Below are 22,788 nucleotides of genomic sequence, written 5' to 3'. Positions count from 1 at the left end.
AAACACCTAGAAGAAATACTTCGAAAAACATATTGTTGGAATTTGTAATTATTTGCTAATAATACAACAGTGATTAAAAAAGCACCTAGCGGATATAAAAGGTACTTTATGCGAGGAAGAGTAATTGTATGTGAAGTCGCGGAGATACTGTCTGACTGATCGTCTTCTAGACTGATGAACGCCTCTGTAGTTCTCTGGGAAGTGTCCGGCACTGGAACGTGCAGTCCTTTTATACTATTCCTTCAGGTAAATTCCAGGTAAATGAGAGTCCTAATGTATACCCGTTTCCCCGAGAAGCTCGGGCTTGTACCTTTATTTATTGCCCCTGTGTAGACATGTGTGTGTGTGTGAGTGAGTATCGTTGTATATACCAACACATGTTAACAGAAATTGATCAATAAAATGATGAATGATCCTAAGCATATTCGTTTATATTTTTGTCATGATGGTTCGTCGTTCGAGCATTAACAAATTAACAACAACGAATTGCTGTCTCGATTGTCACCATGTCGCAACGCACCTTATCTTTCCTCGCGCATCTTCGTCTCCACATTTTGTAGCCGCGAGGACGTAACAGTTTCACATCGATTCGTCATTTCGTCCATTGTCTAACACAGGGGTGTCAAACTGAAAAGCTATAACTTGGGCCAAATAAACAATGCTTAACTTTAGGTGGGCTGCAAAAAAGAAAAAAATCAATGTTCATAGAAAGAAATATTTTTATTTTGACCAGTACATTGTAATAAACACATATATAAAGTTAAATTATTGTTTACGTCCTGATACTTGACGTCTCTTCTCCGATACTATCTTTCCTATTTCGGGAGAAACTTTATTGGCCGAGACTATTTCTATTTTATTTTTACTTCGCGTCGGATATATATTGACTGGGCCGCAAAAATGTTCATCTCAGTTTGACACACCTGGTCTAATACATTGTTTCTTCGCAATTCCTTTTGTTCATCTAATTTCATACCGCCGACTATCCGAGAATGAATTTCAATCGAGGCACGTCGCCGGCGTGGACCATAGAAAAATACTCTAAAATTATTCAGAGAGCGGGAGAGTCGAGTGGGTCTATCGGGTTTCACCGATTCCCATAAGCATTGCGGTCGTCGGCGACTTTAAATGCGACCATATGATGGGGGCGGCGAAAAAAACTCGGTATTTTCTATAACCACCGCCCGAGCTGGCAGGACGGAGGGGGTCACCGGGGTCCGAGGAGATCGGTTTGCGCGGCAAGTGCAGGCGATGCGCGTACACCATGAAGCAGAGGAGACCCCCATAGCGAACGTACGGGCAGTGAGCAGGTTGACTAGCTTTGTCCGTGCTCGATGATGACGATGGGGTCGGTCCGCGCACAGATGGGCCGCTAATCTCATTGAAAACTCATGAGGACTCTCAGGGTGGGGGTGGGCCTGGGGGGAGGTGAGCCAAGGGCTGAACCCTGCCCTAGAAGTCTCGGCGAGTCCTCGTATGGGGGCCAAGCACCGTGCCAACCACCATATGTCGTACGTATATGCGCGCAACTATAAACGCACGATGCGAGCCCGACGAGAATATGTCACTCGATGTACGACCAGGCCCGAGAAATCCGATCCTGCCGCGCTTTAACATTATTCGTATCTGCGGTTCGAGTCGGAATTTTCCCAATGATCGCCTAGAGTAGAGGAACCAATTACTGTGGCCGGGGTTTTCGCTACTAAACACGACTTCAGCTGTTTAAGTAATATTTCTTAAGGACTTAAGGGTATTCAGCTGAAAATCAGATACAAGTAATTTTCCAAATAAAATTTTGGAAAAATATATTTTCGTCGTATTCTTAACGCGGAATCGAATCGTGTAAAAACTAATTTTCTAGCTTTCATTTTTGTTTTAGCAACTAGAAACATTTTTGTCGTGAAGAAATTATCGAATTGCGAAATCCATACACAATTTTCTTCGATAATTCCGATTTAGATTTAACGTGTAATAATTGTCTAATGGTTGCCATTTGTGTCATTAACGTCATTTACGACACACGTCATTTGTTTCCGCGTGAGTAATGAAGTGATCATATCTTTAAAAACCATAAACTATCGAGTCAAAAAGAAAGAACATTTCCGACATGTTTCGCTCTACGATTAAATCGTAAATGTTTTCATTCTCGTAGTTGTCAAGAAATTCGTCACTTTATTGCGAAATCAAGCGCACAGTAAAATATTGATTACGCTAGGATAAGTACACAATCGCACAACAGGAGACACCCAAGCTATCGAATTACGTAGTTAGGCAATTATTATGCGAGAAAAATCTAAAATAAAAATCGCACGAGCTTATGGTTGTGCATAACTATACATTAGTACGAAAATGAAAATTTTACAATATCTTTATTTAATTTTAGTTAATTCCTACGATTTCGTTTACAAGTTTCATACATTTCATACATAACTGTTAGGCAATTATTATGCGAGAAAAATCGAAAATAAAAACAGCACGAGCATATAGATGTGGATAACTATACATTTGTACGAAAATGAAAATTTTACACCTTTATTTAATCTTAGTTAATTCCTATGATTTCGTTTATAAGTTTCATACATTTCCCTTCGTTCGTAAAAATGCATCGATATCGAAGAAAGTTCCATTGAGTAAGATCGTATGCAAAGGGTTAAAGGTCGACGATCGTTCGAATGCTCGACCCTCTCGGGGCATCGAAGAGAGCCGAGTTCGAGCTCTCCACCTCCGCGGGATGATCCTCCTCGGTTTCGATTACCCTTGTCCACGGCGGCTCGTATACATATTTAAGGTCGCGAGCACCGTTAAGATCATCGTAGCAGAACTCCGTGCCGGCTGGCCCTCTCATGCATATTCCTCCGGTTTAACAAACACTCCTTTGCGGAGACGCGGCCTTTGCGGGAGGAAGCGAGAAACGGTCCAGTGCCGGGATACTGAAACGAAGAGAGAAACGAGGGCGCGGAAGAAGGAGAGAAAGACTCGGGCACGCACTCGCGGGCATACGGGGTTGCTTTACGAGCGGACAACTAAGGTATGCTGCCGGTTCCAGCCCCCTGCAACCCCCCGGTATAATCGTGGCTCTCTCGTAACAAGGCCGGCGCTGCAACGGGCCACAGGTTTTATACCCCGGCTGCTCCTCCGTCGGAATCGCGGCTCGGAGCTGCAAGTCGGAGTCGCAGATGCATCCACCGTGACCAAGTCCGTCGCATTCACCGCCCTTACGGAATACGCTGCGCGTAAACTTTCGGAACGCGGCCAGATACTCGGTGCCCGACTCGTTCGCCTAAGCTTTTTCCACCGAACTCCAGGCCCCAGCTCCGCAGGAAAATGCATTTCTTTAACCGTTCAACGAATGCGGCTTCTGCAACGCGTACCAAACAAAATGCACCCTTTTCACCGAACCATTTTAGTGGATCTGTAAGAACGACTGCGCGAATGCGACAACTCGGTCAACCCTTATCAACTGTTTGGTGCGATCATCGACCGACAAATTCAATTTACGTATCCACGGTGCATCTTCGCTTGCGAGCATCTCGCTTTGTTTGCTACGATTGAGATCCCCGATGCGTTTAACACGTCAAATTAAAGCAGGATTTCGAAGGTAATTTATTGTAATTTTATTTGTAACACGACTATGACGAGTATAGACAATATAGGGTAAGAACAAAAATATATAAATATAAAATATAATAAATAATATAATAATAATATATTATTTATATAATATATATATTATATATTATATTCGTTGGAACATCGTAAACATAATTGGGGTGAATCTGGACACTCGGAACAACACGTTATAGTCTTTTGTAAATTTTTTTTTGCTCCGTGACGTCGGGAGAAACTCTAGCGATTCACGTTGGGCATTTTCAACGTGTTAAAACAATCTTGAAAACATAAACGGTTATGTAGCATGTATTATAATTATGACACGTTGATATGTATGATTATCACATTAATATGTATACGTGTTTAACTCTTTTAACCAGTTAGCTGTTTTTGACGTCCTTCATGACGAGTATACTCGTGAAAAAGCCGCTAACAGACGAAAAGGGATTTATAGGGTGTCCCAAAATTATGGTATTTCCGAGAAATGAGGGATTGCTGAGGTGATTCGAAGCAACGTTTTCCTTTACAAACATTTTCTCCGAGGCATCGTTAACGAATTATCCATGAAAAACACTGACCAATGTGGGGCGAGTTCGCTCGGCGAACTGGTCACTGTTTTTCGTTAATAAATCGCAAACAAAGCTGCGGATTGCATTTTCGCCGAGGAAAAAGTTACTTCAAATAACCTCAGGAGCCCTTAATTTCCCGGAAGTATCATAATTTTGGGACACCCTGTACACTTTGATATTTTTCATTAAATTACATATTTCACAAGAGTGTCGAGTTCAAACAAAATACGAAGAAAATCGAACATAAACGGGACAATTACAATAACTTACACACTTTTCAAAGATATTATAACAGCCGACTGGTTAACTGGTACAACGATTATCATAAAAACAGCTGGTGTACTAGGGGCGTGAGAGACGCAAAATAAAAAATGCAAGAAAGTGTGTCAATCTGATTTCGGATAAAGGCTTTATCGACGTTTCATTCTTCGCTGGTATATAAAATAATAAAATCATGCAAGTAAGTAAACTTACGCTACACAATGAGATAGTTAAGATCTCACTGTACATACATACATAACATTTGATTCGGTGTTCGGCCGTCGAATCTGGTCGAGGAGCAAACATCTTTCGGTGGAAGGCGGTGGCTGGATTTGGGGTCGGCGGTCCGTGTCGATGTTTGCATAAACTCTTTGGAGGCGAAATGGACCGATCAGGTAGAGATAACGGCGCGCAGGACAGGACAGGACAGGATAGGGTAGGGCAGGGGTTGTCCGGTTCGGGGTTGTCTAGTGTGATTGCTTCCGACAAGCGCAGTTAGGGGCGATGAACGGCCGATTGGCGGATCGAAAGATAGCGAAATTGGATACCTGGCACATATGCTCCGCGCAGTTAGGAGCGCGAAATATGTTCGTCGACGTTTAATCGTATTCGTCGGTAGAGACCCGCTCCCCTCGCTCGGCGATTTCTCCTTTGATGGATCGGGAGAAGAAATTTGCCGATTTGAATCGAGGCTGTCGACGAGGTTCCCCGGGAGCCCAGGTGCCGCCGGTTTTTCCGCGTGTCGGGAATCAAGACTCGGACAAATTACACGCGGGACAGACTTAATCTAGCCTCGTTCCTCCAGGGAGCGCCGAAAGAGAATCAAAGTCACATCTGTGACATCTAGAACGATGCCACGGTCGTCCTGGGTCTTTTCGCAGCAAGATTGATGACGCCCCCCCGCGTTTTATTCACCGTTTCCCAGCATTCTCTGTCTTCCGGGCGTAGAAGATGCGATTTCTCCGTGCAAATGAGACGTCTCCGCCCGGGAATCCAGTTTCGGCCGACTCCATGCGCTCTGACAAATGCTCCGAGACACGGCCGACGGATCGTTCACCGTCGTTCCTGTCGGAATCGACGCAATTAAACCTTTCGATCTTCTTCGGGACCTGTTACGAACAATCGAGAGCTTCTACGTCGACGGAGTTTTCGTGTTCGCAGCGGCCGATCAAAGCGCGGTCAACGCCTACTTCCAGTAGGCTACTTGGCGCTCCACGGCGTTCCTCGATCGTTTGACGTATTTGTTTACAGTTTAATCAGTTAGCTGTTACCATCTCTTTGATAAGTGCGTAAGTTACTGTCATTATTTCTGTATATGTCGAATTTTTGGAATATTTTGTTTAACGCTAAATCTACCGAGATCTTAAAGCGACTAACAATCCGTAACAATATTATATTAGTCTATTATATTATATTAGGTCTACCGGAAAGTTCTGTCCGATAGCGTCACTTTAAGTTTCAATCCATATGCACATATTGATTTGAGACATACAGAGTGTCCCAAAAATATCTTGCAATCCAAAAGTGGCGGGTTCCTTAGGCCAGCTGGTTGGCTAGGCCGCTTCGCGTCAGCCGTACTCGTTTCTTATTGGTCACTGTTTTTCGTTAATAACTCGTTAACGGTGTCTCGGAGAACATTTTTGTAAAGGAAGAAGTTGCTTCAAATGATCCGAGGAACCCGCCATTTCCGGATTGCGAGACATATTACATTAATCTATTATATATTATATTATATTAATCTAGTCTCTCTATTACGTTATATTATATTATAGCATAATAAAAATCTATTTCTTCTTGCAACGATGTTAACACAATGAGAATAATGCAGCAATATTTTCAAATTCTTCTAATATCTTCACCGCTCTGTGTTTCGTTCATCTATTTCTGCTACGAATGCATAAAATCGGCAGTCTAATAATAACAATAATACATTGATAAGACCTGAAATCCACTAAATATCGATGGATGCGCCGAAGATTGCGACGGCCGCTGACTCCTCCTTCCGAAGGTGTTCCGGCGAAGAGCCCTAAGGGTGACACGGCGATTCGACGAACGTTCCCGACGAAGGTCTCGACGGAGGTCTCGACGAAGCGTCACCGATACGGTTCCACTTGGCGCGTCAGGAAGCGACTCCTGGAGGAGGGGCGGCTCTCCGAGGACGGAGGGTCGCTCCTCGGGTCGCGCAGGGTCTGGGTGTCGTCCATCATTCGTCGGAACGACGAAACGCTCGGTAGGTTCGGGCTTTCGGAGCGGAGGAGAGAGAGATCTGCATAGCGAGCCGGCATCTCGGGACGAGCGAGCTAAGTGCGGGATTATGCAAAGCAGCGGCCATACAGTATAAAAATACGGAGCGACTCCGCGCCATCTTTTCCGGACCATTCTAATAACTCCCTCCCATCCGCGATTCTCCGGCCATCCTCCGGCTGCCTCCTCGAGCCTCCGTTCCACCGATTCTCTCTCTGCGAGTCTCATCTCTCTCTCTCTCTCTCTCTCTCTCTCTCTCTCTCTCTCTTTGGTTATGCTCGTTCTAGTCGGTCCGTTCTCTCTGTCCGTCCTGCGCAACCAGGGAGAACCCACGCTCGCGGAACGGTCGCCCCTCTTCCAAGATTTCGGCAAATATAATCGTAAAGCCGTCGACGAGGCCGTCGCGCGTCGCGACTACGCGATCTGCGACCCCTGACGCCTCCGACAAGATTCTCTGGCTGGCGCAGATCCCGGCCAGATCTTCGATTCTTCCTTCTACGCGGTTCCCGTCCAGAAGGATGCTGGAAAATGCCCGACATCTGGCCAGCCCCCCCACGGGCACCCGAAATATCCGCGAACCGGGGGAATGCGTGGAAGTGCGGCGCGATTCGGCCGGCTCTCGATTACAGGATGATTTTCGTTTTAGCGGGCCGATTAAATCGGCGCCGAGCGATCGCTCTTGAGAGCGCGTTGATGCCAGTCACGCGGATGATTAACGACGCATGAATATTTACGCGTGCCATTAATTTGTGCCGTTCGATTGGCGGTTCCCCGGCGCGATACTCCCGTCCCGTAACTCGCGACCGCGTCGAGCCGGGCACGCGTGTGTTCCGTACGAATCGGCGAGCTGTCGACGCCGGCGCGAAGCTGCCGGAAAATCGGACCGGATCGAACGATTTCGAATGCCCTCCCCCGGTTCTTGGATCCGAGGGGTCTCTCTGGAGCGGTCTCTCCGTGTGGCGCGTCGCTTCGACACTTAAATTCCCGAAACTTCTCGCCTAGGCGGCTCACGTTTTCCGCGAGCGAGGCGCGAGATAGCGGCGTCCGATAGCGCCCCGGTTGGAAGTCGCATTAATTTCCCTCCCTGTGTGCTCTTCGAGCAGCTCGCTGCCAACCGAGCGAGCTAGGCTGCCGTAGGGGCGAGAGATTGGTTCTCCGGCGAACGGGAGAGCGAGCGGGGCGAGAGACGCCACCCTCCTCCCGGGGCGTTTAGGTAAGGTATTCACGTAACACATAAGCAACCGCGCCACAAGCAGCCCACCGTGTGCACAGAGATAAGAGCCGAAGGTGGCATCTTAGGTGGCACTTCGAATAGAATTAAATTCCCGCAGCAACCGCGACCCGATATCGTCTCCGGATGATATCAACAAACTTCTCGCCGGCCGGCGCGCACAGGAGCAAAGTCAATTCCGAATTCCGCTGCAGCTCGAGCCTGTTCTCGCTCTATAGGCTCTCTCTTTGTTCGTTCGTTCTGTCTGAGAACAAGCTGCGCAGACGTCGGAATATCATTTCCGTCGACCGACCGATATTTTCGAATTGAACGGAGAAAGGTGTTGACCTGCTACGACGTACAGTTTTCGAGAGAAAGAGGAATTACCTTTTTTTTTTTTATTTAAGGCTCCGTTTTGGGGGAAAAATTGGTTGAAAAAGTAATACCATCGAATAGGAATCAACTGGCGCGTTACTTCTTGTCATATTACAAGTCACGCGAATTTGATGTATCTTTCAACTCAGTTTTCTCGAAAACGGAGCCTTAAATAAAAAAAATGTTATTCCTCGTTCTCGACTTGCATGCGGAATCACCCCCTTGCCGGTTGTACCACGATTTTCCGAACACCCTATATATTCTTAGCAGTAATTGACAGATAGCTAAGTTTGTTTACAGTATTTTAATTTTAAGGGATATATTATGCATAAAATTAGTGTATAATCTCAATAGTACGCATGTATTTATTTCTACTTCATATTAAAAATGCGGTCGATCCGGGAGAGTCTGACCACATTAATTGTTCTGTCCTTCAACGGAATTTTTATTCATCTCCTATCCGGTTTTCTTCAAAGCGAATTTGCATTCTTTTCAAGTTGAAAATAGCTTAATTTCCAAAGAATTACGTTCGGCTTAACGTAATTTACACAAACAAGTGCAACTGTCATGGTCAGAAAACGCGATAGACAACTTGCAAACATTATAAATAATTCGGAGAACATTAAGACAAAGGAGAACAAGGGAACCGTAAAGAAACGTGGTAACGCATCGATTGAAAGAGGGAAGAAAGTAAAAAAACGTAGAAAACAATTAGAACGATCGATCGACTCAAGCAGAGATAATCCAGTTTTACAAGAAAGTGGACACGTCATTAGAAGAACGGAACCAAAATGAATGCGTGAGATGCAGAAAGGACTATTTCGAAATCACAAAAAGTGACGACTGGCTTAAATGTGTGAGGTGGAATCGTAAGTATCGCGAGGGATGCTCCAAATACGATTCCTTTTTCAAAAAGTAATCGGACTCCCCTGGACTTACCCTATCCACATCAAAATTAGGTAATAAAATTAATCTCGAAAATTGCATCCGCGTTCTAACAATTACTTTCCTCGAAACAAGCAAATTGTCGTTAATGAATTGTTACACGGAAATTTTATTTCGATGACACAGAAGTGCAAGTGACGAAGTGGACAAGATTCTTTTCGCTTCGGCAAGTTGTTCGTTTCGGAGGGAAGAGAGCAGCAACTGTTCTTTTTTCGGGACCGCGAACAGCGCGAAAGAGTAATTAATAAGTTTCCTCGATAGCGATCTAGCCGGGCGCGACCGGTCGCGCCCGCTCGCAACCGCTCGCGCCGTTTTTCGAGGGGTGACTCGGGGAATTAAGACACTCAGAAACATTTGATGGCTCACTTGGTATGCATGGTCTGGGTTATAAGTCAAGGAATTGCTCAAGCGCCCGTAAAATCTAAATCTCTGGCACTCGTCGACGGTGCCTCCCGCGCCACCGCCTTCCCTCCTCCCACGGAGAGGATGTATACATCACGCCTGGTTATTTCAAGAATCCTCTGAACTCATCACACATTCAATTTATCAGCGAGTCGGTTAAACACCGTCCTGCTCCATCGGGAACGGCCGATTCTTTCGTCCTCTCCTCGCTATCTCGCTCGCAGCCTGCCAGAACGCGTTCGAACGTGTCGGTGCATATGAAATCGAGCAGTAGCGATCTATTGACCGGTCCAAGCAACGAGGCCGTCTTACTTACCGCAATCTAACTCGCAATCGGGGCAATCGGTGTAATAATCGTAGCGAAATAAAATCGTGATCTTGGGTTATTATCAACCCTTAAAACGGTCCAATGTCGCCATATACGCGGCATAAGTCAACGAAACCGGTAAAACCTGGCAGGTAACTTTGAAAGAATAGACGCGATCATTTTTATGGAAATATATACGAACGAATTTTTCTAAGATAAATATGTTTTTCTATATTTGATATACATAATCTTCGGCGCATAATTTCTCTTCGTATGAAAAATAGCTTTGACCCGGCGCACAGTGGTATAAAAGCCTGAAATCATGGCCAAAATCCAAAAAATCGAAGTTGTCGTCGGGGAGTTTTTGACTTAGAGATTGGTTGGTTGGTTTAACGACGCGTCCGTATGGTGGGAAAAACAAAATGACCCATACTTTTATACCTGAATGACAATTGCACTTCGAATTTCGAGATTTTTGGGCAGTCATTACTTGCGAGCGTGACCGACAGTGCGAAGTGGATAGTTTAAAGCGTGTATCTTTTTGCGGAAATGTTTCTTTTCAATCGTGTAAAATGGATATTGTTCCTGCTGATAAGTACAACATTTTGTACCGCTAACATTTCACGAATTGTTAACTGTTTACATTGGTAAATCGATGAATTGTAGATTCAAATTATAAGAGCAAATGGAATGCATTTACTGTAAAGTCATAGCCGAAACTTTTGCGGCTTACGAGGGCCTGCTCTCGAACTTACCGGAGCCATAGTTTATGGTTTCATCTAGTTGTACTTAAAAAATTGGCTGCATCGCGTTGCACTTGTTTCAGTTACAACCATTTTTGCGAGTCAACGTACGGGAAACTGTCTCGCGAGAGTGTCTAAGACAGAATAACTTTCTACAAATCGTGCCAAATTGCTTACATTGTTTTGAGATGTTAGAAAAAACACTCGAAAATTATTTTTAAAAAAAATGAAATTCGTTAGATTGAAAAAAATGTTTCGATTTTTGGTTTTCTATTCTCAGGATCTCGTGACAATACTGTTCAACTAAGAAAGAAGTGTTCCTTATTATTAAAGAAAACTTGGATAGTTTAATAATTAATTAATAATTATTTATTTAATTTATAATGATCATAATAATTAATTAATAATCTAATAATAGTTTAATAACTTCAGTAATTCAATAATAGATTCGCAATTCAGATTCAAAACCCTTACATACAAATTTTCAAATAAATCACTATTTCTTATTTTGACCATGATTTCGAGCTTTTACACCCCACTGCGCGGCGATTTTGAAATAAACTTGAAATCCTTCTGGTCCGCTAAGGGCTAAAGTGAACACGTGAACAGTGAATTCTGTCTTGAACCTCTCCTCGATCCGCCGCCCAATAATTTGTGCAGGAAATTCTTGCGAACGATATATCCTTGCGATCGTCGAACCATCGAAACCGAGCGCTCGACGTCGAATTTCTGCGCGAGTATCGATTTTCCGAGCAAGTATTATATTTTCTTTGCGAAAGTGTTTCGGCTCTTTAGTGTTTCGATCAACAGCCGAGACGCGCGAACCGCGTCGAAATTTTAATTGGCTCGGATAGAGATTTAACCGAGATTTAACGGAGATCGAGCGCGATCGTTGGATCGAGCCGGAGCGATTCATGGCCACCTCGCGCCCCGGCGAAACGCAATCCCGCAGATTATGGGTTACGGGTTCGAGCAAGGTTCGGCAGTTCCATCATTGCCGTCGGAAAGCGTATCTCTATCGAGTGTCGGCCGCCTCGCACCGCTTCGTACCGCTCCGCGCCATTCCGCTCCCCGTTCGGCGGCCGCGGCGTTTCACCGTCGCTTCGGCGGAATATTTCCTTCTAGCGGCGGGCTTGTATGCGACCAATGTGGACGTCGGATTTTAATGGAAAATCGAGTGCGCGGGGTGCCCCGGCGGTACAGAATCGCGATGATTCCGTGAAATATGGAGGCAGGAGCGAGCAGGTTTTCGACGGAGCTGGTAAAGCTGCACGGGAACGCTGGGGCTGCGTTAATGGCTGATTGATAAACGACCGTCTCTCATCAACGCTGCATCGGCTGCATATTTATCACCGCACAGACTCAGCAGAAACGGTCCCGCTTTCGTCCACTTTCGCAACACTGGCCGACCGAAAGCTGTTATCTAAGATGCTCGAAATTTACGGTCCGACCGCATCATTCGGAGCGAGTTCGAGTGAACCACGAGTTCGAAGCACGTTCAATCTGTTAGAAATATTCGAATCAGTGGTACAAGCTCTTTGAAAAGTGTATCAATGTTATGTATAATAATTATGGCTGTTTCATTTTTTGTTATTTTATTACTAACATTTGTCTACTAGGTTGGCCAATCGGTCTCGTTGCGCTCTTCTGTATTGCCATCTATGGGATGACCTAATATTTACTTAACTTAACTAATTAGCTAGGTTAATATTCAATTGACACTCTAAAATACTAGTCAACGCTAGTCTAAAACTCTAGAACTGCTTCACTGTTCTCCGGTTAGACCACATCTAGACCATTGTCCGGTCACCGTCACCATCAATGTATTGGGTTGGCAACCGCTAAAATTGTTATATCACGTTCCAAGATAATTTTTATATTATCAAAGTTTAGATTTCAAACATTATTGAAAGTATAACCGTTTTATGAATCACGAGTCTCGATTTCGTACGCGTAAAATGCGCTTTGTCTCGAAGAAATGAAAGTATTATACTACAAGTCAGAAAAATGATTTTAGATTTACAGTTAAAATGGCTTCGAGTGCAAAGGGTTTGATATTGTATAGCTTTCTATCGAAACGACCTTTTCAGGCAAATATTTGACAACAGTTTCAGCAACCTTCGATAGGCGATTGCTTCTTCTACGACGAGAGCAGGGTCGGAAATTCATCGGACACATCGCGCGCTAATTCGAGCAATCTTGCGGAAACGTTCGCATAATTCACTGTAGCTGCAGGGGTCGCGTTCGCTCGGAGCTCTCTGCAAGGTGTCCTTTTGCCTCAGAACGCTCGGTTGTCAGCGCTAACAGCCCTCTGCAGGATCCAGTGTCAGTGGTAACAGCTCGCGCGTGTCGGCCACGTGCCGGTCCGCTCGCAACCCTCCGCGCGTTTAACTCGGACGAATTGCGCCCTTTCCAACTTGTAGAATAACAGGCCCAAATGCCGGAGATCTGCAACTTTGAACATTCTCACGAGCCGCCGTCCACTCGAGCTCTCGCGAATCGACCCTCGCGGCTCGTGTTGCCCCGAGTCGACGACGAAGAGAACAGCGGAGACAACGAAGAAGCCTCCGCGGGTCGTTCTCTCCACGGCTAGCAGATTAAAGGGAAGCAATTTTTCCTGAGCGATCTCTCGCGACATTACTTTGCACGCTGCTGATTTCTCACGGAGCCCTAAACGGCTGAACAGGACAAATGTTTCGATTCCCATGGATCCTCTTTGCGCGACCGCTAACGAAACTGCTCCTCCTTCGCAATATTTAACCCTTAGCACTCCGAACCGTTCTGGACGTTGGCTAGCAGCTACTCGGCGCCACTTTTCGGCAGAAACGGACATTTACAGACCCTCGTATTATTTAGTATGCTTTTGGAACTAACTAACATATTATAATGATATTGGACCTATATGAATTTGGCTGAAATCGAGAAATTTGCAAAAAGATCAATATTTTATTTTTTATAATTTTGTTATTGTTTGTTTTATAATCTTGTTTTCTTGTTGTAATCGCTATCTATGCGAACTCTTTCTCTCGTCGCCTTGTTGCGTGGACGATATCACTATCACTGCTATCGAAACGATAGACTAACTGTAGAAGAAAACCTTCTACACAGTTAGTCTTTCTAACATATCTGTATAAACGTCTATCTGGAGCTCATCTCCGCTACTACTTGTGTCACGAGACTCATTCGTGTTCGAACGTTTTGCCATTGTTCTAATAAAAAATACGAATAAATACATAGGTTGAAAATTTCTAATCGTTATTACTAACTCGCAAGATGATATTTACCAAAAAAACTTTTACCAAACGATTTATTTACCAAGAGAAGAATCACTTTTCCGATTTTCTCACTCGTTAGATCTATCTACACCGCTCGACGCTTCGAACCAGACCGAGTTCAGCTTTGAAAATCTTTTCCTCCAGATTTTATGATTATAAATCTCACTGTACGGTGCGTGCTATGTTCGCATACCGATCTTTTTTCTACAAACTTGCCTTATCGCTCTTTTCAAGTGGCGCCTTCGAAGTGCTCGAACCGTCGTGAGCACGCCTCTCGCGTTCTCGTCAAAACCCGCTGACATTTCTTGCATATATCTTAGTAATTTTACTATATTTTGATTCGATTTCTTGTGCCGTTTCAAGAGAAAACTTCAGGGAAACACGCATGCCTGAAAAAGTTGCGCTGAAATAATTCAATTCCCCGTAATCGCTAATAAACTTGAATGTCCCACGAGAGGGGACATCCGAGCGATATGCTAGAATTACGATGTCCCACGAGAGGGGACAGCGGAGTGCAAAGGGTTAAGAGTTGTTGTCGACTTCTCGAGAGTTCGTTCTGCTGGTTATTTAGGTGGACTGTCGTGTGGTTAGGTGGAGAGTAGAGAGTCTGTGTCTGCGCGAAGGATAACTGGACGCGCGGAGTAGATACTCCGGCATAAAGTAGAATTAGGGCTCGGCGTGTGTCGGCAGAGCGAGCTCGCTGGGACAGGATGCCACGATCGGCAATAAATATGGTTGATAAGCCGGGGATGGTCGGCGCACGATACAGAAACGACACAGAGCGACGCGGAAGCGTTCAACGGCGCCCTGGCGCGCGACGCGTGTCACCCAATGCTGTCCGGAGCAGTCCCGCGACTTTACGAGCACGAATTAGGATTAGATTCGGCTGCGTTCGTACGATATCATCGTCCTGCACGGTCCGCGTTCCGACTGTAAATTCTTCACGATTTGTCGCATCTCCGCCGTCCGAACGGAAAGGGTGACGTCTTCGAGGGGGTAACGGCTACTCGGTTTAATCCGTCGCGCTGGTTGGAAAATAATAAATCGGACTGCGGATCTTTACGGAAAATGCAAGTTTTGCGCATCCGTTGCAAGAAACGGGAACTGCGTGAATATTTATTTATATATGTAATTTATTCAACAATTTTAGTAAATCACTGTCCTTTCGAAACATCGCTTCGGTAAAATACGTCGGACAAAATTAATATATGTCAGTCATTTTTCTAAACTATTTATTTAGTCACTTTACCGTAATGAAAAGTGGTGATTTTTTAATGTTTATACGAAATTATTTATACTTGGGAAAAATATCAGTATCCCGAGACAACGAATACAAGTAAATCTTCTCGAAAGTTAGCATCCATATTTTGAAACGCGTTAAAACGCAAACCCTTAAATATCTCGACTTAAAAACAAAGTGACTTATACCGCTTTCAAAATAAACGGCTCATACAGAGACGTGTACAGCGTCGGAAGCAGTGTATAGAACGAAGAAAAAGATTTTTTAATCTGGAGAGCGTGTAAAAAGTTGGCCGCCGGATCTCCCCGGTCGTGTTCCGCTGCCGGAGCCCAATCGAAAAGTCATTACAACTTTTTGCCGACTCAATCAAGAAGTTAATGTCCTTTAACCTCGAGACGTTCCCCGCGGAGGCTGCCGGGAGTCGGAGTCGGAGCAAGAACTCGACGGCTCTCACATGCCCGGCGAAATAGATCGCCAGCTTATGATTGATCGCCTATTGGCTCCCGCGGCCCGGCCAGCCTTTTTCCTCTCGCTTCTGCCGCGATATCGGGAATTATTGCCCCGCCATCCAACTCAAATCTGATTCACCCTGCCTTATTTTTACCGTCCGGAGCGCCGGCATTACGGCGCGGCGGGGCCCTGCGATTCCGCTTAGACCCCGCTCGCCGTTTTCGCGCGTTCCTTCGCGGCAAGAACGCTTCGGCCGTGCCGTATGTCCCTCGAAGAGATCGCGGAGAAATCGCTGGGAATTCGTCGGGAAGATAATCCGAGGAACGATGATCCCTGGCGGATGTGCCGGCACCTTCTGTCCGACGCGGTCGATTTAACGCGCCTCGTTTCTCACCGGCGCGGCGACGATGTGTCCGCAAGGTGGTGGGCCACCGATCTCGACGATTATCAATCGCCAGTGGACTGAGCGAAGAGAACACCTGCGACGGCGTTAATAAATAATACATCGCTTAGACCGAAGAGAACGAGAAAGGAATCGTTCTCGGACCGTACTCTTCGCTAGAGTAGATCGCCGGCTCGTCGCGCCGTTTCAGGGGTAGTATTATAGCGATCGTCGAACGGAGAGACGACGGAGCGATAGAGGGAGGAAAGGGGGCGAGAGAGTGGGAGAGAACCGTCTCCCTTTTAGAGCTCGTTGGAACGAATGTTCGAGGAGACGGGGCGAGCGATGATCGTTCGCGGGATAATCGGGAACGGTGGAGGTCCATCAGCGGATTCGACGAGTCTGCCGAACGTCCAATATCCAGGAGGTGGGCCATAAAAAAGGAGTCGAGGCTGGCGCGGGCGTTAAAAATATTCAAGATCGTTTGTCAGGCTGAATTACAGCCTGGACGTGGCGCGGCAACGGCGTGGCATGCCGCGTCCTCGTCGCGCACCCTCGGCCCCCTATGCACCCGAAGTGATAACGGGGTAAAACGGGATCCTGCGGAACGCGATGCGCAACGCGGCGAGAACGGGGGAGGAAAGAGTCGGCGGCTACGAGCACGGCCACGGTCCTCGTCGGTCCACGACTACGACGCCGACGACGATCACGACGACCACGACGGCTGCGACGGCTACTACGACGACGACGACGACGACTACGACGGTCCCGGGCACATGTGTCGAACCTGAAATATGTAGGCGTGGTCTGGATGGGACTAGCAGACGCGTCCCGACGACCGAATATGTTCACCCCGTTCGTACGCTCCACCCCCGTCTAACCCTGGAACGGCTGCCATTGGCCGGTGCCACCCTCTCGTTGCGCCTCCACCTGCCACGCCGAGCTTCCCTTCCGCGAGATTCTACCCCTAAATATAGGGGATGCGCGGCCAGTTCCTTCATTTGAACGTGGTCCGCCGTCGACGCACGCTGCGCCCTCGATCTCCCTTCCTCTCCTCTTTGCTTCCTCGCTGTGCTCTTTCTCTCTATTCCTCCCTTCATCGTTCGTCTCTCGCTCGCTCGCTCGCTCGCTCTCTCTTATCCGCCGCTCTCGATCCCCCCGGTGTTTGTTGTGCCGCCGGATTCAGTGGATGGACTCTCGTGCTTCGAGGCAGACGTTTGTTTCTCGTCGATATGGAAGAGTGCGAACCGGTTGCTTGAATCCGCCGAGGACAGCCTGACCGAAGAATCTCCCGTTTGCGGACCGATCTGGTAAGTCGAACTTCAACCTCTCGAAAGACTCCGTTTTTTAACCGAGACTCGACGACGCGGACCGTCGAACACACGCGCGCGCGCACACATATAAAGAGAAAGAGAGAGAGAGAGATGGAGAGAGAATAGCGACGCGAAGTCAGGTTTCGATTGTCCGTTGACAGCCCCCGAGATTCGCCGATCGAATCCGATTGACCCAATTATCCCGCTGTACAGCGTAGCTGCGACACCTGGTCCGGGTGTACGGGCCGCTATCCATCATCCCGGTGCCCGGCTAAATTGACCGTCGGCCGTGATTGTCGCAGGTCGATCATCCGGAACGAGCACGATGACAATGGAAGATCGCACGGGTGGCATCGACCGTGCCGCCCCCGCGACCTCCACGGCGGCAACCACGGCGCTCACGTCGTCCAGCCCGTCGTCGATCGGCGACGTCACCTCGGACGCCTCGTATCCTCTGCAACGGGCCAGCAAACGGTCGTTCGACGTCGCGTTCCTGGTCGCGCCCGACGAGAACTTGGCGCGACGGCAGAGCGAGAAGCTGAGGATGGTCTCGGCCAGGCGGGACCGGCTGCGAGAGGAGATCCCGCCGGAGAGCGTCGCGGACGCGGACCGACTGCCCCAGAACTTGACCATCAAAAGCTACGAGAGCGACACCGGCGGTTCGGATAGGAGAAGAGCGATTCACTGCACGGAGAACTCGCTGAGCCCTCCGTACATCTCGCCCAGGACCTTGACGCCGACTCTCCCGGGCCTCTCTCCGGACAACGACGCTCGCAGATACGTCTCCGGCTCCCGGCTCCAGAAGACGCCCAGCCCGCCGTCGTTCGCGGCTCACCAGGCCATCCTGGCCAACTGTCCGGAGTCGATGGAGCCGGGGCTGACCTGCAACAAGGTCTACGACACGGTGATACCGTGCCCCAGCGAGCGCCACGGCGAGTCTCGCAGCGCGTTCACCAAGGTGAACCTCGCCGCCCAGAGGAACGGCTTCAACGACGACGGACAGACTTCGCCGAGATCCTCGATCTCTCCGGACGACAGAGCCAGCTACCAGAGCAGCGTCAGTCCGCCGGTCGTCCCCCTGACCGCCGTCAGCGGGTACAAGTACGCGCAGTTCCCCGCCAAGATGGCCTATCCGTTCCTGGTCAGCCCGGAGGGCGCCCAGCCGGGCCTGCTCGAGAACCTCAAGATCCCGCAGATCGCCCAGCCGCCCAAGGTGCCCAGCCCGAAGATGCCCAGCTTCCGGCCGGACATCCCGCCGGTCTACCCGAACCTCTCGTACAACCCGATCTCCGTTTTCCCGCCGATGGCCGACGCGCTGACCAGGCCGAGATTCCTGGCGACGGCCGCGGGGGTCGCCGGCCTGCTGCCACCGTCGTTCGCCGCGCTCACCTTGCCGGCCCAGAACGTATGCGCCAAGTGCAACCTCTCGTTCCGGATGACCTCCGACCTGGTCTACCACATGCGCTCGCATCACAAGAACGAGAACTCCGCGGAGGCGGCCAGACGGCGCCGCGAGGAGAAGCTCAGGTGCCCGGTATGCGACGAGAGCTTCAGGGAGAGACACCACCTGACCAGGCACATGACCGCGCACCAGGACAAGGAGAGCGACGCGATCGTCGACCAGGTAGAGGTCAAGAGGCGGGCCACCACCGTGCACAGCAAGTGACGAAAGAAATCATCGACGGAAGACCCGACGATCCTCGCCAGTGGCTACCCATTCGAGAACTGAGAGTCCTCGCCGGGGGAGCAGGCCAGGTGTTTCTTCGGTTCGCAAAGCTTTTTCCGTTCGGAGACGGGAGCCGTCGCGTCGCGCGGTCTTCGAACAAGGCTGCCGTGAGTATCTCTCTCGGTCGGCTTCTCGTTTGTTCGTTGAGTTCTTTTTTTCGAGTCTCGAGTTAGCGCCGACGCCAGAGTTCTCTCCCGGGAACTTCCGAGCTCCGTTGAAATTCTCACCTCTCGGGGTCCGGGACGAGTTTCGTCTCGAGTTCTCGGGACGGTTTATCCGACGATGGACGTCGAACCGGAGAAACTTTGAAGAAAGAGAGAGAGAGAAAGAGAGAGAGCGGCCTGCGAGCCGAAAGAGATTTTCAGGAGGAAGCTGTAGTCGATAACGATACGTAGTCCACTATCACTAGAGTCCTTGTTACTGGATGTCCACGCCAGTTTTTGCACGCCCTTTTAACGAACGAACTAATCGATATCGAGAATAATTAATACGTCATTTACGTGGTATACGTGTGTGCACGGACGAGGCGCTTAATGTAAGCATTATCATAGGAGACGCTCTCTTACGGTCCGCGATCAGGATATCCCTCGCTAGTCAATATTAGGTAGGAGACAATTTGTAAATAACTCGGACATTATCGTATAGACTTTAAGGTACAGTTATACGGGACAGATTAGAGGATTTGTAAATTCTTTCTCTCGGGCGGAGGCGATACAACGGGGAGGAAGTTAAACGATCCCGCGGTTTCGGGGAGGGGGAGGTGGCTCGCGCGGTTCTCGTTTCAGCATGGTGGCAGGTGATATCTGGGAGGGGTGGCCTCCACCCTCGGCCAGGTGGGGATCGGGGGCAGGTACGGTTTCCTGAGGGTCGGCGCGGGGAACGGGCGAGGACGAGCCGCGGTGTAAGCCGCGTTTGTTCGTGTGTCGGCGGTGGCACGGCAATAAATAGATCGTAAACCGTACCCCGGGCGAGCACACGAACCGTCGGAGCGCGCATAATGGTAGGAAACAATGAATGCCGTAATCGGAAACAGTGCCGGTTTGTTATCTGCCATTTACACTCCATTTAACTTCAAACAGTGAATCGGCTGGCGCGCATTCGCGTTTTAAATACACGCGACCTCCGGCCACCCCCACCGGCCGCTCCGCCCCCGCCGCGCGGCCCTGCGATCCCTGTCGACGTACGGCTTAGCATAGGGTTAACCCGCCGACCGGCCCGAGTGGCTTAATATTGCCCCGAATTGCTTGACTTATCGCCACCTCCGCCACCGGGGCTTAATGTCCGCATATTTCGCCGGCGTCCTCGATCGTCTGTGTACACCCCCGCGCGTCCCGCACCAGCGCTCGCCCGTCATTTCCGACCGCAGCACGCTCCTCCCTTCGCTCCGGACTTTCGTTGCTCTTTCGCGCGTCTCCTCGCTTCTGCGAAAGCTAAAACCTTTCGCGTCCCGTCGCGTCGTTCCGCCTGCACTTTTCGTTTTCGCTTTGCTCGCGACGCGTCTCGCGCGCGCGCATCATTTCCGTCCTCGATCCCAAAAGACTGTAGACACCCCCGCCCAAAAAAACGTTGCGAATCGTTTCGCTTTCACCGCAGAAGATCTCGGAACGACGGCGAGTCAACCTCGAGAGCGACAGGAGCCACGGACGACCGGATGCGATCGATACAAGCGTTAAGAACTACAGTATTCTGTACAGCAATAATTACCAGTAGCGTGTATATATATATATTTCCCCCGTCGAACCGACGCGAGCTCCGGACTTGGTCCAGGCGTGACGCGTTTTCTAGTACCCTAAGATCGTTGCGATTAGATCGCTTCTTTCGAATAAACGGACAGCTAGGTGTAACCGCGGTGCCCCGCGGACACGACGTGTTGTTTCGCGATAAAGCGAGACTGTACATTCGTGCTCTAGAATTTAAGACACACACCGGTCTTCTCTGTTTCGTTTTTCCGAAGAATTATTTGTCGCTCGATGTAAATATCACTCTCTGTAAATAAGCACTGTATGTATCCGGACTCGTTGTTAACGAATAAAAGGAAAACCGTATCCGTGAGAGAACGACTTTGAAAAACCGTCGAACCAACATCCCTTCCACGCCGCTCGCCCGCCCTCCTCGGTGTATGCCACGGCGCTTCTTCGCGCGTTCGATCGGGAAAAGAATGATTTAATTCGCCGCGGCGATCGTTCATTCGCCGGGGCTCGAGTTTTTGTGTCGCGCTGGCTCTCGCTCTCCCCTCTTTGTCCACGATTGTCCCCGTATCACCGGAAGCCGATTAACACGGCAATAGATTAATTTCTGACCACTCGAGGCGAGTCCCGGCCTCGCGCGATCGCCGGACCTCGGATCGACCGGACCGTCTCTTTCGCGAAACGATTCTCCTTCGAACTCCGAGAACTCGTCGACTTGTTGAATGGAACCGCCTAAACCGAAAGACGCCCCGAAAGGCTGCTCGGATCCGGTGCCCCCGGTGGCCCCGGAGAAAAAATACAGAGGAATCCCCTAAACGGGTAACGTTAAGCCCGGCGAAACCGCAGCCAATACGACAAACAATCTCTTACCGCCCTCGTTCCGGCTTAGCTCTGCCCCTTAACCCCCCGCCAACCCCTCACGGTAAGTGTACTTACCCTCTGCCCGAGGTCCATAAAGATAAATAACACGAAGCAGCCACGCCGAGATCCGGGAGTAGTTGTATCCCTTATAAAACTAGGAAGAACCCCATCGGAACTCCCCCTCGTCCTCTCGTTCTCTCGACCTCTGCCTCCCCCGACCCGCCGTCGCCCCCTCTCTCTCGCTCCCAGCCCCTTCTAACGAGTTCAACGCTTCCGTTTCCACTATGGTCTGTCTTGTTATCGTCACCCTTCTTCTCCCACCGCGTCGAACCCCTTCCTCTAACGTTCCACGATCGAAAAGACGATCAACGCGACGGTCGAATTGGTTCAAAATATTCTGAAAATATCGCGAACGAACAATCCGCTGTCTCAGCCGATGTTAATAAATTTTCAACGAATCTTTGTAAACCGTTTTACCGGGTTCAGTGATTCTCCGCCGTTCAACGTGAATTATACTTTCGTTTTTGTTATTGGAGAAATCGGTGTTTACCTGCGTGTAGATAAATAAATATGTTTCGATCAAATAATGTAATAAATCGCGGCAGTATCTGCACCCTTTATAATCGCGAACGTATACGATGTTTCTAGATTTAAGAGAAGTCTTTATAAACTGTTCACCCGATTCACTCATTCTCCGCCATTCGACGTGAGTCACGCTTTTGTTTCTGTTATTGTAAACATTGACGTTTGCCCGTAGATACGAATAAATTACGTTCAATTATCTAATAAATCGACGATATGCTTCCAAATCTCCGCTGTTTCGTAATTTCCTTAACCTCCCGCGCTGGAAACTTGTCGATAGATACTTGAGAACTCTAACGCAATTGTTTATAAAACGAACAGTCCTTGTTATCACTAGATTTACCGAGCACAAAATATAGCCGTTTTATATTAGTTTATAGAAAGTAACGATAAGACACTTATTCTGATTTTTAACGAGTGTTTTTTGTAACATTTGCCGTAACTAACATATATATTGAACAAATAACTCATAAATGTAGTGTTAATAATCTTATTCGATAATCTTATAATCTAATATTTATAAACTACAACGCGATGCAAGATGTATATCTAAAATGCAAGGAGACATCATTTTGTACGTTTAACTAGTTCCATTATTTATTTACT

General features: G+C 48.3%; 1 protein-coding gene across 1 annotated transcript; it reads left to right on the top strand.

Annotated features, from left to right (window-relative positions):
* The first annotated feature begins 17,632 nt into the window (after positions 1 to 17,632).
* Positions 17,633 to 18,996, top strand: LOC117223313 (uncharacterized). Its single transcript, XM_033475526.2, has one exon. The coding sequence runs from the start codon at positions 17,651 to 17,653 to the stop codon at positions 18,989 to 18,991; it is 1,341 nt and encodes a 446-aa protein (XP_033331417.1). The 5' UTR covers positions 17,633 to 17,650; the 3' UTR covers positions 18,992 to 18,996.
* The last annotated feature ends 3,792 nt before the right edge of the window (positions 18,997 to 22,788 follow it).

The sequence above is a fragment of the Megalopta genalis genome, chromosome 10 (genome assembly GCF_051020955.1).
Source record: "Megalopta genalis isolate 19385.01 chromosome 10, iyMegGena1_principal, whole genome shotgun sequence".
In the NCBI taxonomy this organism is placed as follows: domain Eukaryota; kingdom Metazoa; phylum Arthropoda; class Insecta; order Hymenoptera; family Halictidae; genus Megalopta; species Megalopta genalis.
The sequence above is the reverse complement of the archived record's forward strand: the minus strand, read 5'-3'. Positions and strand labels throughout refer to the sequence as shown.

Bases quoted from the DNA above. Each gene is read 5' to 3' on its own strand.
- LOC117223313 (XM_033475526.2), top strand. From the start codon at position 17,651: ATGACAATGGAAGATCGCACGGGTGGCATCGACCGTGCCGCCCCCGCG.